Source organism: Gymnoscopelus microlampas (assembly GCF_963454915.1).
Source record: "Gymnoscopelus microlampas genome assembly, chromosome: 21".
In the NCBI taxonomy this organism is placed as follows: domain Eukaryota; kingdom Metazoa; phylum Chordata; class Actinopteri; order Myctophiformes; family Myctophidae; genus Gymnoscopelus; species Gymnoscopelus microlampas.
Genome location: NC_139958.1, coordinates 23,839,314 through 23,852,746, shown reverse-complemented (window position 1 = coordinate 23,852,746; position 13,433 = coordinate 23,839,314). Strand labels below are relative to the sequence as shown.

Genomic DNA, 13,433 nt, shown 5'->3' with positions numbered 1-13,433 from the left:
AATTAACATGCTGCACGCGCTGAAGCTGCGTAATGCTATAGTCAAAGATGTTTACTTCTGCGTGACGTAGGTGAGCACGCCTTTTTAGGAGACCGGAAGCAAGTTGGAGTCCACCTACGTCACGCAGAAACGGGAGGTAAACCGGAGAATGCGTATCTTGCCAAATTACCCATCTTTGACTGTAGCATCACGCAGCTTCAGCGGGTTCAGCCTGTTAACTGAGGCTAGTCGTTAGCCTGTTTTTCAGTTTGCTTATCTACAATTGCGGAACGCTCGTCCCAAAAACACACCCCTACAGTTTTGGCCATAATGAGGTTTCCGCCCGACAGACAATATATTTATATTTATATTGTACATGCAAAATTGCTGCTATACGAAAACTTATACTGCACTGTTTCTTATTTTTATTTTCATTTGTAATAAAATGTCACTGACATCAAAAGGTATTCTTCATTTTACGTATGGTCCAGTATATTATTAATTCATATCAGTCACTGTTTATTCCAGTGGGGCAAGGCAGCCTACTGTAAGTCTTAAACAAAATATATAAAACAACCCTAACAGTGGGATAAAATCAATAGAGAGTATGCACATGCGTCACTTTTCCACCGGGACATCTGAAATACATTTTACACCCATATCCTCAGATGTAGTGTCTGCTGATGGACACTAGATGACGTCCAAACAGCAGTTTTTTGTCTTTTTAGTCAGTCTGTCCAAAAAGAGGGTTAAACACTCAATCAAACATACATACCCCAAACACACATACACGAAACGTCTTTTTAAAAGCTGTTTATTTAAGATGTGACGGATGTCAACACAACAATCTGAAGGGAACAACAAACGCTTCAGTTAAGATAAGGTGAGCGTTATTTAAAATGATTAAGCAACAAAAACAGAACGATTGATGGAGTAATAACCAAGAATTAAACATGACTAAAATACAATAATTATGGTTCATCAACCAACTGTAATCACAAAGAGACACAAGACACAATTAAGGGAACATCTTTATGTATCAGCTAACAGTATGGAAACTGTATAAGGCTATAAATATGAATTGTAATCAAACTGAACAATTTATTCAATTAAATACAAAAATGTACCAGTCTGGTATTCACACTGTCACAAAATAATATATTTAGAGATTAAGCATCATTAGAATAATCTCATTGCGTTTATATACAAATGATAAATTATCAATACAAATAATCAGTTTTCTTCCCCTACATAGTTTGTCACAGTCAAGTCCTGACAGTAGTAGCCTACTGTATAGCTGTGCTGTCGGGCAGAAACCAGCTGTGTCCAAAATATTAAGTAATCGGTTCGACTCAAGACCCAATAGAGTCTTGAGTCGAACCAATTACTCCCGCGAACGCATTTGATCCAAGTAGACATCAAATTTCTCTTTTGGGCCTTTGAGTCTTGGGACTTAAGGCCCAAAAGAGAAATTTGATGCCTACTTGGATCTAAGGCGTTCGACTCAAGACTCTTTTGGGTCTTGAGTCTTGGGACTCATGACTCAAATCAAATCCTGGAAATGGCAAATCAGCATGTGTCTGTCTCCAAGGGGTCTAGTGCTGTAATAGTCTAGGAGTGAAGGATTGCGACATAAAGTTGGCAAGTGAAATGGTGTTTTATTGTATGACCTTCCTTTGGTTTATTTTTAGGTTTGAAATGAATTTGCACATACAATGAATTTGCAAATAGACAATTTTCAAGACAAGAATTTAACTTTCAGACATACACAGAAAATGAGCCCCGGCACAAAGCAATAACCAAATAAACCAAGCTAAACCTATCCTTACTTTTAAACCTCTTACTAACCTTATCTACACAAAAATGAAAATTACAAGAGAACTCTACTCTAATCTAACTACTCTAAATCTAAACTATATCAAAAGTTGGCTTTGTACAAGAAACTGGTGCCGGTAGCTCTATAGGCAAAAATCACAAACAGAGTTGTATTATGGAGGAATCAAATCAAACTGCTTAACAAGTAATCGAACAATCGGTCAGCCGAAGCCTGCCCCGAAACTCTTCATTTTAACATGTCTTCTTAGCAAGTTCAACATTTTCACAAACAGGATGTACCAAAACAGAACATGAGCGGGTTCAACAATTCCAGGAGGGTGCATGTCAAGAACGTGGTGTTACCAAAGTTTTGGACACCACATATAGACCAAACTTTCCCTGAGCACCATCTCCATGGACAGTGTGTAACACCATGGCCAGCATGTTACACACTGCCAATGCACACAGCTGCTGACAGCTCTTCAATAGGAGGCCTTCTTCAGTGATTGGTCCAGTCTGATTGAAGGTGCCTAGCCAATCAGTGGCTGCCAGGTCTCCTCCACAGCAGGACCTGAGCTGAATGAATGAAGGTCAGGGTGCATACCAAACACTGTGCAATAATTATAATAAATAGCACCCTTCTTAAATACACAGATATGTAACAGGGATAGACTCCTGTGTTCTTGGCTGTTGCTGACAATAAGCTCACTTGTAAAGTGCATGAGCCAAATGGCTTTAATTAATTTGGTGGAATGACCCATCACGTTCATGTAATGCCAATGTACAAAGGTTAGTGTGCTTGGTTAGCTCTGCTGGAAGAGCTCTTGACTTCGGACCACAAGGTCATGGGATTGAATCCCAGCACAGGATCTTTGGCATCTGAGCAATCTGGCTCCTACGGGTTTACTATCGTTTTTCGCCTTTATCATAAAGGTTGCTGGGCAATATATAGAGGATGAAATGCATAATTTATTAAATAATATAAAGGTAATATCAAATACATTGTAGAAAATGAGAGACATGACGCTTTATTAGCAAGACAGTCTTTTATTATATCATTCCTCATTTTACTGGTTTCCCCTGAAACCCCTTTACTGTTACAGAGTAGGCCTACAAGTGCCTTAGAATCACTGCTGATGATGTGGCCATAGCTGAATGGTTAGAGAGCCTGCCTGTCAAGCCGTAAATCTCAAATTCGATCCCAGGCCTCAGCAATGTGTCAAAGTGTTCTTGAACAAGACACTTTAAAGAATAGTTCACCCAAAAAATACTTATTTTCTATCAATTACACACTCCATGAAGCCTTGAATTCATTGAGATTTTGGATGCATGGCGCATATAATAGGCTATCGCATTGTAGATTGGTAGGCGATAATTCCAATATTCACTATACATTCCTCATGTTTAAGCCTAACTGAATTATATATTTATGAACTTGCATATAAATTTTATATATTTTTGGACAACTTGTGCATTTAATTTGTCGGCAATATGGTAGTTAAAAAAAAAGTAAGGCTACTGTTAAAAAAGTCATACACTATGTCATAATACTTAGGCTAAATTGTTCACAGCACAGCTTTCTGTTTTTTGTATTTAATTGATTGGTGTTTGTTGCACTACATGAAATGGAAGAGCTAATCAAAGAAGCTGTGGTCATAAGAATAGTACAATTAGCCACCAATCAATTTAACAGCAAATGTACACAAAACTTTTGTTTGATTACAACTGGTTTAGTTTTGGTTATCTAAAACTAATAAGTGACTAAGATATGACAATAAAGGGCATTGTGAATTTATAAATCTGCTATTTTCCTTCCTTTTTTTGATCTGGATGTTAGTCTTCAAAACATGCTTTGGAGTCAAAAGAAGGACTTTGAACTGGTGATCTTGGGAACACTGTATGAGAACTAGTTGGGAGACTTGCTGTAAACTAGAGGGAGCAAATTACACTATATGCGATCTTTGTCAACACTTTATTGCAATTGTAAACAATTTCAAAACATATTTTAAATGATGGAAGATAAGACACAACATTGTTAGAAATCACCAATAAATATAAAATTGAGATTCACCCCATTTAAGCTCATTAAAATGGTGCCTTTAAAACAAAGATTCTACACCCAATTTCAGTGTATGTTTTAGAAGGGACTATGCTGTATAACCCACTCGGTTGCATGGATTAAAGTGCAGTTTTGGTTCTTGCTACAGTGTCTTGACATATATCCTTTAGCTAAAAATGTTAGAAATAATGTATAACCTACAGTTGTTAATTGAAAGAGAACGCTCGCACACTGTGGGCTCCAGTTGCAGGATTAAAAAAAATGTATTGCACCTGAGTGCTGCTGTAACCTACAGTTGTTTTAAGTAGTTACTGTATATCAAAGAGCTCCAGGTGGGGCAACTATGAACAAAATGTTCTTAAAACCTGTAGAATGGTAAAAGATTCTACAAAAAAAATATTCTCCCCATATGCCACAACAGTACAGTACAGCATATATACAGTCATATTGCTTTGGCCCCGCTGCCACCACCAATTTTAAAGTGATTTAAATAACATACACGCAAACATATTTCTGAGGTTATGGGGGAGATAAGCAATTAGACAAATACAAAGGCCAATTCGATTGACATCTCTAAGGCACCACAATAATCTCAAACAGTACATAGAATAACACTAACGCATATTCAAATGCCATTAAGTGGTAAGTGCGATTAGGTCCTCCATAATGGCTTTGTTTAATTAACCTTTTTTATTATTATTATAAAAGGCCTTGGGTTCATTATTTATATTCAAATTGCATATTCTAATCATCATTTGTGTCACAACTCTTTTGATGACAATTGCATACAGTAATCAACAAGAAACATACAGTGTTCTACTGTAACCTTACGAGGTAGGTAGAGAGCTTGGGAAAACGTGAATCCATCAGCATTGGGGACATATTGCTAAACATTCTGGAAAGGATTAGCCACAAGGTAAGGTTGGCTGTTGTATTGGTAAAACCTAAATGATTTCTTAGGAGTTATCAAGTCCATAACAGCAAGTATGCACATAACACTATTTCAAAGTAGTTTGTACAAGACCAAACATTTCCGCATCTGTCCTGCAATGAAGCATATCTCACACAACGTATACTGTAATTCAATAATGTCATCACAGTAACCAGAATAAAGAACAGTGCATTGTTATTTAGACATGTGTTACTGTTGCTGGTATTGTCAGTGATTACTGTAAGTGTGTGGTTATGCTTGATGGATATTACTAACTTTGCTATCTCAACTTAAAGCCCCATTGTGTGATATGCTGCCTCTAATAAGGGGAAGTATTCCATTGTGAGTCAAAACAAGCAAGCAATCTTGGGACAGATTTACATGCTTTAGAACACAGGGGGGGGGGGGGACACATTTGGACAGCCAGCACCAGTGCATATTATTCAGGCCTGCCTGCCTTGTGCTGTTTTAATTAAAAAGTGGGTTTCTTCACTCCTGTTCTGGCTCTGAATTCATTCATCCTTCTTTCCCTCTTATTTCTTTAGATCTTGAATCTGCGGCCCTAAAAACTGCATCAAGCTAGTTCAAAACTGATCAAATGGCTACAGTAGGCACTTTGTGCTCTTTTGTTCCAACAAATTATCATTTAGTGTAGCACATTTCAAATATTGTCAGTTGTCCATCTTTCCTTAGGTAGGCTGTGTCTTACTTGTCTGCCAGACACAATGTACAAGGAGGGCATACTTGTTTTTAACCCTGCATGTAAACTATGCATGGGAGGTGGGTAAACGCTATTTCTGAAATTAAGAGGGTCAATGGTATTTACCTGCATTTATCCCACACTATGTACAACCCCACTTGAGACTGTCAAAAAATATCACACAATGCAGCTTTATGTACACCCTTCCTTCTCATGTATCAAAGTTCCCCTCTTAGTCTGGTATGTAGGTCCTCCTGGTCTACCTTTGCTCCCTGCCCATGCCAACGATGGTGCGCCAGCAGGGCCACGTTCCGGGCTGAGATGGCGCTCATCTCCATTGCACTGGCTGCCCACTCAATAGCATTCACATAGTAGAGCCGGTCATGCACGATGAAGGGAGGGGTCCGGCGGTGAGGTGGCCGATAAGCAGGGTAAGCCAACCACCGTGTCTCTGACACTGAATCCCAGGACAGAAACATCTGCTCCATCTGCTCCTGGGATAGAGGCTGCTGAGAGAACACCTTCCACACCTTGGTCTGGCTGGCTGGGGGTCGCTTGTAGCCCTCGGGGATGTGGACAGGATCCAGGGAGCTCAGGCTGTTTATGACACAGCCCTTAGAGTCTGTGGTGAGGACTTCAGAAAATGTGACTTCTGAGGCTTGCTCTGTGGTCCCAAGGTAGGACACATTCAATAGACCATGGACCAAAGTGGAGACAGTCTGGTGGTAACGCCCAGGGTAGTGAGAGGGGATTGGTGGAGAAAAGCCTGGAAAGGTGATGTCAGATTTACCCTGGTGGAGGGGGGTGGCTATGACCACTATGTCATACAGGGAATGCGCAGAACCAGACTCTCCAACATAAGTGATCTCATAGAAATTGGCCGTTGTGCCTGAGAATGTGAGAAGATCAGTCAGTTAGACTGTGAAGGATATGGTTATTATGGCAATATTTAACATAAGAGAAGTGCGTACAGGGGGGGGGGGGGTTAAGAATAAATAAACAGTAGCAGCTCTACAAATAATATTTGAGAATCTCTACCATACCTGACTTGGATGGCCTAACCTTGACGGAAATGGAAGTGACTTGGGCAGGGATGACCTCAGCTTTACTGTGGTATAGAAGTCCTGAGCACACTATTTTATTACCTCCATCCACGGCCCACAGACCTGGATCTGCTCCTGCTAGAGAGACAGCCCCTAGAGACAAGAAAACAAAACCAGTAATTAACAATCCAAATATTTGGGCTTTAACCCATTTAGCGGGTTATTTGTAACTATACCTTTCAAGACGGGAAACTCTTTTGGGGTTGTTGTTTCTATGTACAGTATATAGCAACATCTATTTTTTTTTTTTTTTTTTTTTTTAAGTTTTTCAGAAAACTTAGGTCAGGCGTTATTAGAATCGGCCTCAGGTCTAAATGGGTTAAAAAAAAAGAAACCTCAGAAACATTGCATACAGGATGAAGTAATCCAGTCTTGTTTGTACTGTGAAACATACCCACAAACCCATTGACGCGGACACTCTGGCCATAGTTGACACGCATGACAGGGGCCACAATGTCATTGAGGAAAATCTGTGAAAAGCCCTCCGCCATCATGCTTTCCTCCAGGGTCTGATTTGCCAGGGTTAGAAAACCATCTCCACCCATAGCATGCAAGAGCTTCTCCACGGTGGAAAAGGAGTAGGCAAACTGCTGGTACTGGTAGATCCTGTGAAGAATAAACAAGATGTGGTCCAACAAGCAGCATGGCTTCCATGTGGATCACGGACATCCCAGTCTATGATGTCAGAAATCTCTGACGTCATCACTATCACGACAGTCATCTCCACATTTCTCCACAAAATGCTATACTGTATATCAGAATACCCTACTCACCTCATAAACTTGTCCAGAACACCCTCCACCCACATGTGCATGCGAAGGAAGTTGAACCCATAGCGCCAAAGCAGACGCAAAAAGTTCACAATAAACCAGTCACTCTCTTCAAAGGTGATGGCCTTTCCATCAAAGATGGCCATTTTGGAAGGGACATCATTCCTCGGAGGGATTCCTTGTAAACAGAGGGAAAAGAGAGTTCTGAGCTCCAGGCCTACTACAGATTTGGCACAAGGTGTTTGAGAGAATTTGTATTACCTAATTTATCAATAAAGTGCTTCATGTGCAAGTTTAAGGGATGAATAACAGCACCCCCCGTCTCATATTCATAGTCCCCTATCTTCACAGTGGCCAGTCTCCCGCCAACTGTGCCTGGCTCAAACACATCAATCTTCACACCAGGTCCGAACTCCTGTCTCAGGAAGTATGCAGCTGCAGTGCCACCAATGCCAGCCCCAACAACAGCTTTAAAGAAGAGAAACAACACATCAATCATTCTAACCACGTGAAACCCTATATAGAACACTTCATCTTATGAAGAGTAGCTGAAAAGAAACTTCCTATAAATGGCATACCAAAAACGGGGATGCCAGGTTGAAAGCATGGTTGAAAGTGGTTAAAACAGGTGCAACTTCATTCATTCCCTCGTTGTCCAATTCATAAACTGCATGAATGTTATAGTATACACACATATAACCTTGATTGCTTGGATAGAATGTGTGTGTATACTATACAAATATTCTATATATATATTAGAATGTGGGCTCTGGGCTGTGATCTACTGGAACTGGCTTACCGATCTTCTTGGGCTGGTCTCGTAGCTCTGGAGCTGAGGCTAGACTTCTTCTTCCAGTCTGACAAAGCCCCAGAACCAGCAAGGTCCTCAAGGACAGGGCTCTTACACTCATTGTGGATGTGGACATTCAGTTGTTTACAAGAATGTGCATCTGTACATGCGGGTAAACATTGACATTAATTAAAACCAAATTGATACAGGACTAACGTTATTAGCCTTGGATCAAGACCAACATAGATCTATTTTATCGAGTTTGACTTTTACTTTAGTATATGTCAATATGCAAATGACAAAATCGATAAAATACATATATGATAGTCTTGATCCAAGGCTATAACGTTATAAAAACTGACCAAGACTTTAGTTTATTCTATATATTGATGGCAAAAAGCATAGGTCTAGTCTATGTATGCCTATGTTTACTTTGTACTGTCATAACATTAAAAAGTCTGGAGAACGTTCATTCCATAGGGAGTTAACAGCGCAGTGCTCACCATTTAAATTCGAGAGGGTCGAGATTTGAAGTTGTAAAGCAAAACAAAGTTTGAAGTTAGTAGTATAACTACCTGTAGGTCAAAGTCCTGAGTTGATCAAGGTAAAGCTGTAAACTGAGGCTGAATAGAAGATTAAGTTGACTGAACGTCTAGCAGTTGCAGAATGGATGAAACACTTCTGGTTTCAATTTGTTGTCGGCCTTCACAATAAAGGTTCTGAAAGGGGAAGGGGAAGTAGTATAGCAGACTTGGATCACAAGACCGTCTTGGATGATCTTCAAAATAGTGTTTTCACTTTCAATCTTTTTGGTCCATACATCTACATAAACGTTCAGATTTTAAATATAAAGTGCTTACCCCATGGCCACGGATGTAAAAATTATGTACATTCCCTCAGAAGTACCCGTATCTTCCGTATTGTTCATTAAAAAGCATTGTAATCCGATTGGTGGCCATTTTCTCCGTATGCTTTCAACCACGTGACCCTATCGGTTGGGAGGTGTATTGCACTCTGATACATTATAACTGACACATGAAAAATTACCACCAATGGGATTAAAAATATTTTTATTGATTAATATGGAATATACGGGTACTTCTGCGAGGCCGTACATAATTATACCATCAGTGGCCATAGGGTAAGCATTTTATATTTGGAATCTGAACGTTTATGTAGATGTACAGGCCGTAAATAGAGAAAGTGCAAACACTATTTTGAAGATCATCCAAGACTGTTATGTAATATATGACTGTCTTGTATCAAGGCTATAGTAGTAGTAATTATTACACACACTCTATTGTCAAATTCTTTCTCAACTTAAAATACATACACTTGTACTACTCCATTAGCCTGGGATCAAGACTATCATAGATGTATTTGATCGATTTTGACATTTGACATCTATGATAGCAAATGTCAAAATCAATAAAATACATCTATGATAGTCTTGATCCAAGGCTACTACTTCATCATGATTCATCTGTTAACTGAAATGTAATTTAAGTTATATATATGTACTAAATAGACACACCGTGGAAAAAAACGAAGAAAAAACAAACAGTCCACTGAATTTTTGGAAGTTAGAAAGTGCATTACTGTACGTACCTGAAAAAAACGAACACACGTGAAAATGTATTTTATTTATGCATTGTAATAACAATAATATAAGACGACAGACAAACCCAAACCAAAACAGTCCCCAAAAAAAACGGAACCGGATTTTTTTGTCAGCGGAAGAAAAACGGAAGTGACGTGATTATTGTTGAATGAACCATGCTTTGTTGCAGGAGGTGACCTTAGGTATTATAATAAGTGTAATATAAAGAAACGCAGGGCCCCAAACAACATCAACAACAACGTCCCGTGCATATAGACTGTAGCCTACCGATATATTATAACTCTATGTACCAACCCCTGATCTGAGGACGACGGACGGACAGCCATGGCAGAGGCTCACCAGGCACGCGTGCAGACAGTAGTGGAAGACATGGTCCAAAGCCTAGAAAGGGACCATATTCGCAAAATGCAAGTAAGTGCCCCCCCCCCCTTTAATTATTTGAATATGTAATATTGTCGCACATACTGTGTATCACGTCCAGCCCAGATTTGGCACAAACAAGGGGTTGAATTCGTTCTCCTGTTATGCAACAAAAATGTGGAATGCCCTACCAAAAGCAGTGAAGGAGTGTAAAACCCTACTAACCTTCAAAACTGCCCTAAAAGAGTACCTCCAGGTGGCTGCAACTGCCCCCTGTAAAAGTCGTAACCTACCCCCCCCCCCCCTTTCGATATTTTTTGTTTTTCTTATTTTTAATTTCTAAACTGTATGATGTTCTGCATAGTAGTGTATATCTGTCTGTCATTTAATGTCACTATAAATTGAGTACAAAATGACCCCAATTGAAACAAGCCATTGTGCTTTCTTGGGCTTTTTAATCCTATTTAGTTGACCTTGTATTTGAACTGTACTTTCATGTGCTTTTTTTCTGCAAACTTCTAAATAAAGTATTCAATCAATCACACACTATGTCCTATTTCAATTAGTGCAACCATGAACACTATGCATGCAATGGTACAGTAACTATGTATATTTACTCAAGTACTGTACTTGAGGTATTTTTTTTTTACTTTACTAGAGTATTTCCAGTTTTCAGTCATTTTACTTTGACTCCACTACATCTCAGAGGCAAATATTGTACTCTTACTCCAATAGGCAATTATTTAAAAACTTAAGTTACTAGTTACTTTGTAGATTTTCATTATTATTACAAAACATGCATTAACCTGACTTTATCCCTATATACTTCGGCTATTTGAAAATAGCCGATACAAGCTCACAACTATTTTCAAAAGATTTCAATTCATTTTGAACACTTGTGAAATAGGACATTCTGCCTAAGGAGTACTTTTACTTTTGGTACTTTAAGTACATTTTGATGCCAATACTTTTGTACTTTTACTCAAGTATTTATATTTTTTTTATACCAGACTTTTACTTGTAAGTACAGATTATTTCTGCATTGCAATATTGATACATTTGAGTACTTTTTCCACCACTAGTAATTGTTGGTATATTATTGCATATTATTGTATGTCTTTAAATGTCTCTATGAATTGAATACATAGGACCACAATGGAAATAAGCCCTCAGGGCTTTTTGTGTTATCCTTTTAACACCATTTTATAATCGTACCACTGCACTATTTGCAAACTGTTAATATAGAATTCAATCAATCAATCAAAAAAAATATCGTTGCACAATGTTGTACAGTACACACTATGTGCCAATTCAATTAGTGTAACCTATGAATACTACGAAAAGCAAATCCCGATTTGATGTATGCTTTTTCATATGGCAGTGTCGTGTGCTCTTATAAATTAAAAACGTATAACATGTCAATTTCAGGGTCGCATGTTCGGGTGCAGCGCAGAATGCTGTGAGCGCTCCTCGGATTCAATGACACAGGTGCACCACTGCATCGAGCGCTGTCACACGCCTCTGGCACACGCTCAGGGACTGGTCACCTCGGAATTAGAGAAGTTTCAGGTTTGGGGACCTCTATTAACTCTGTGTGTGTGCCGCGGGGGGGGGGGCGGGGTTGTAGGGCTGTCAGGATTACAAATTTAATTTAATAAGTGTGTGTGTGTGTGTGTGTGTGTGTGTGTGTGTGTGTGTTTTATCGCATCTCATGTCATTAGTGGCCGTTTTAACTTTTGTATTGTTTTGCTCTCAGGACCGTCTGACTAGATGCACAATGCACTGCAGTGATAAGGCTAAAGACCTGTTCGATTCTGGGGCCAAGGAGCCAGCCGTACGAGCTCTGATGGACCAGTGTGTCGGTACCTGTGTGGATGACCACATTAACCTGATCCCCAGCATGACCCGCAGATTGAAAGAGAACTTGGACTCTATACCACAGTGACGAGGGGACAACATGAAACTTGGGCTCAGTCAACAGTATAACAAGCAGGGTTAAGTCATTCAGTTAATTTGCACTGTAAATGCAGTAAGAGGACGATCACACCATAGTCTACTGGGGAAGGTAATAATATATAAAAAAAAACCAAAAGGGAACATGACATACACAGGTCGGAGCTTGGATGACTTTATTGAGGCTGATATTGCAATGGTGGGAACTGGCATGCACTTCATAGATCACAAACTGAAACAATTTACTGTGAGTGACTACTACTACAGTAGTCTGAAGTTAGCTGTGGTCCATATGGACCAGAGCTAGTCTGAAGTATGTATTGAGACTAGGAGCTGAACTCTGTTGGTATACCTGTTCATGTACAATTTGTGCCATTGCACATTGTTCATGTTATATTTTATCATTTGTATGGATGTAATTCATGACCAGTTGAAATATAAGAGGGGCTTTTGTTTGAATGGTAAAGAAATACAAATCCAATATTAATTTGTACATATTAGAGGTATATACATACTAACAATACCTTGTACACTAGTTTTGCATCTTTTTTTTGTATGTATGAGACCTCAAATTGTCTGTAAATTGACACATTTCATCAATACCTCTCAGCCTCAATCTCTGTACACCATCGCCAGGTCTCTCTTCAACACTTGTATGCAGATGTTGATACGTGCCGTTTGTCTTTCCTCGTTCAGAACTGTTTCTTAAAAATAAATACAAACTGTAAGTGGTTTTGGCTTTGCTTTACTGACAGCATACTAATGTCATTTCTGCTATACTGCATAGTGGCTCAGCTGGTTAGTGCACAAACCACATCCTTGTTAGTTGTGACAGTGGCGTGTTATAGGTTTTCTTGGAGGGCATACGATATGCGTGTGGTCAATGGATGAAATGGTTAGTAGAGGGCTATGCTTTTTCCCCCAAAAAACTGCATGTCATACTGCGTATATAGTGTAACACAGTAGAAAACACCACTAACTCAGTGGGAGGACCAGAGTTTGAATCCAACTTCGATCTAGCCAACTGCATAAGAAATGATTAAATACAGTTATGGCTAGGTAGATCAACATTTAAGGGAAATGGTATGTCTAGGAGGCCAATGGGAAAATAAAAAAATTAAAGAGAATTAACCACAACCATGCAAGATTGAGGAGATTGCCGCAAGAAGTTGACAGAGCTTTTTCATCAAATCTCAACACAAAGCATTGTAAACGCTCAGCTGTATAGCAAAAAACAAATATTAAGAAGCAGCAGCAAACAGTGGATACTCCAAAATGTAAATATTTATAGTTATCGTGCAGATTTTAGCCACTTTCACCCTGGTGTCCCCATTTTTAGCACATTTTCAGAT

General features: G+C 39.2%; 2 protein-coding genes across 3 annotated transcripts; one reads left to right on the top strand and one right to left on the bottom strand.

Annotated features, from left to right (window-relative positions):
- Positions 1-3,747: 3,747 nt before the first annotated feature.
- On the bottom strand, positions 3,748-8,844 carry pcyox1 (prenylcysteine oxidase 1). 2 transcript variants are annotated; one of them, XM_084047931.1, is made up of 7 exons: positions 8,723-8,844; positions 8,157-8,307; positions 7,619-7,825; positions 7,361-7,535; positions 6,982-7,193; positions 6,528-6,680; positions 3,748-6,373 (listed from the first exon to the last, which is right to left on the bottom strand). In XM_084047931.1, exons 2-7 carry the CDS (start codon positions 8,281-8,283, stop codon positions 5,703-5,705), a joined length of 1,545 nt encoding a protein of 514 aa, XP_083904057.1. In that variant the 5' UTR covers positions 8,284-8,307; positions 8,723-8,844; the 3' UTR covers positions 3,748-5,702. The 2 variants fall into 2 exon arrangements, with proteins under 2 accessions (XP_083904057.1, XP_083904058.1); XM_084047932.1 differs by having other exon boundaries at positions 8,651-8,832.
- Positions 8,845-9,921: 1,077 nt separating this feature from the next.
- On the top strand, positions 9,922-12,829 carry fam136a (family with sequence similarity 136 member A). Its single transcript, XM_084047951.1, has 3 exons — positions 9,922-10,179; positions 11,557-11,697; positions 11,885-12,829. Exons 1-3 carry the CDS (start codon positions 10,093-10,095, stop codon positions 12,071-12,073), a joined length of 417 nt encoding a protein of 138 aa, XP_083904077.1. The 5' UTR covers positions 9,922-10,092; the 3' UTR covers positions 12,074-12,829.
- The last annotated feature ends 604 nt before the right edge of the window (positions 12,830-13,433 follow it).